Source organism: Chrysochloris asiatica, unplaced genomic scaffold (genome assembly GCF_000296735.1).
Source record: "Chrysochloris asiatica unplaced genomic scaffold, ChrAsi1.0 scaffold00241, whole genome shotgun sequence".
NCBI classification, from domain to species: Eukaryota; Metazoa; Chordata; class Mammalia; order Afrosoricida; family Chrysochloridae; genus Chrysochloris; species Chrysochloris asiatica.
The window spans coordinates 314,080-315,649 of NW_006408759.1; the positions used below are offsets into that span (position 1 = coordinate 314,080).

The following is a 1,570-nucleotide window of genomic DNA, read 5'->3' on the forward strand; positions in this document are numbered from 1 at the left end:
GTAGGAAGACAAATATTCTTAACAAACATGTTCTAAAACATTATTTTGATTTTTAGTGTTTGATCCTTTAAAATATTGACCGAATCCTACATGTGTTACATTAACCTGTTTGAAAGTATAATTGATGTCTTTTTATTCTTAAAAAATAATTCTAAATTTATAGGGATTTTAGTGGCTTGTTACGGTACTACCTTTTTTTTGCTAGATAGGCCTCAAGCATGTGTTGTAGAAATTAGATGAGGCTTTCAACACCTTGTGTAATTGGCCAGATCTGAAAGCAGACACTCAGCAGGCAAGTAAATATTTTAATAGACCAGTGTTGGGAGTTGAATGAGTCTTCTTTAGTACAATCATACTAATTCTCTTCAGATATCATAATTTTAAAGTAAAAATCAATGTAAAGTCTAAGAAAAGATTTAATAGGGCATTTTTAGGGGCAAAAAAGTTTGTTATTTTCTACAGAGTATTTCAATGATGGGAGCATGGTGGCTCCATATGATAATCATTGGACTGTGAACCACAAAGTCTGTGGTTTAAGCCCAGCAGCTGCTCTGCTGGAGAAAGATGAGACTTTCTACTCCACGAAAATTTAAAGCCTCGTAACTCCTGTATAGGGTCATAATGAGTCAGAACAAATTAAATGGCACTTAACAACATTTTAAATGATACATCCACATGCTCACTATGCTTATTAACTACAGGTTCATCTCAAGTTGTTTTAATTTTTTTTGATACTTATCCTTCCTTGTATTGCTGAATTTCTGCTCGTACATTTTTGGTTTTGTATGTTTGTAAACCCTATTAATTTAAAATGCATGGTTCTCTGTATTCAGTACCACAGAACTATTTATATTGTTTAAAAATCCATTTAGCACTAATAAACTTTAGCAGTTAATATATACAGAAATGTATGTATAGCTTAGCGAATTTGATATGTGTATAGTTGAGAAAAAGAAATGTGGAAATGTATTATTAATGGTAAGGTCAAAGAGAATGATTTTCATTGATTTTATTAAAAATGCACCAAAAACCGGAATTCACTATCAGTGTATGGTGCTGTTGATCGTGTTTTAGTTAGTAGTTTCACATCTCTTCAGTGTGATCCTACCTGTCATATCCACAGAAGAAACTCAAATGTAGACCTGCTTCCTGTGCCACAGTAGATATGCACCCTCTGATTCAGTTTTTCTGTTTCTTTAATTCAGGTCAGACTGTTCTGCTCTCTCAGCCAACTATGGTACAGCTCCAGTCACCTGGAGTTCTGCCTTCTCCTCAACCAGTCCTTGCTGTTTCGGGGGCCACCACACAGCTACCTAATCACATGGTGAATGTGGTACCAGCCCCTGTGGCGCATACCTCAGTGAATGGAAAACTTGCCGTGACTAAGCCTGTCCTACAGAGTACCATGAGAAGTATGGGTTCAGATGTAAGTTTTGAAACTTAGTGGTTTTTTAATTTTGGATAAAACTCAAAAAAACAAACAAACCCACTTTTTTTCTCTAAGTTACTTTGTTTTTATTTGTTTTCCTTAAATGTTTTATTGTGAATTATGTGATAGTTTACATGGGAG

The 1,570-nt window shown here is 34.6% G+C and overlaps 1 protein-coding gene across 1 annotated transcript in view; it reads left to right on the plus strand.

Moving 5' to 3' along the window:
• ATF6 (activating transcription factor 6) overlaps positions 1–1,570 on the plus strand; it is a 294,776-nt gene that overhangs the window by 59,838 nt on the left and 233,368 nt on the right. The window contains exon 8 of the mRNA XM_006873435.1: positions 1,206–1,426. Within this exon, the coding sequence (XP_006873497.1) occupies positions 1,206–1,426 (221 nt within the window). The remainder of the gene's footprint in view (positions 1–1,205; positions 1,427–1,570) is intronic.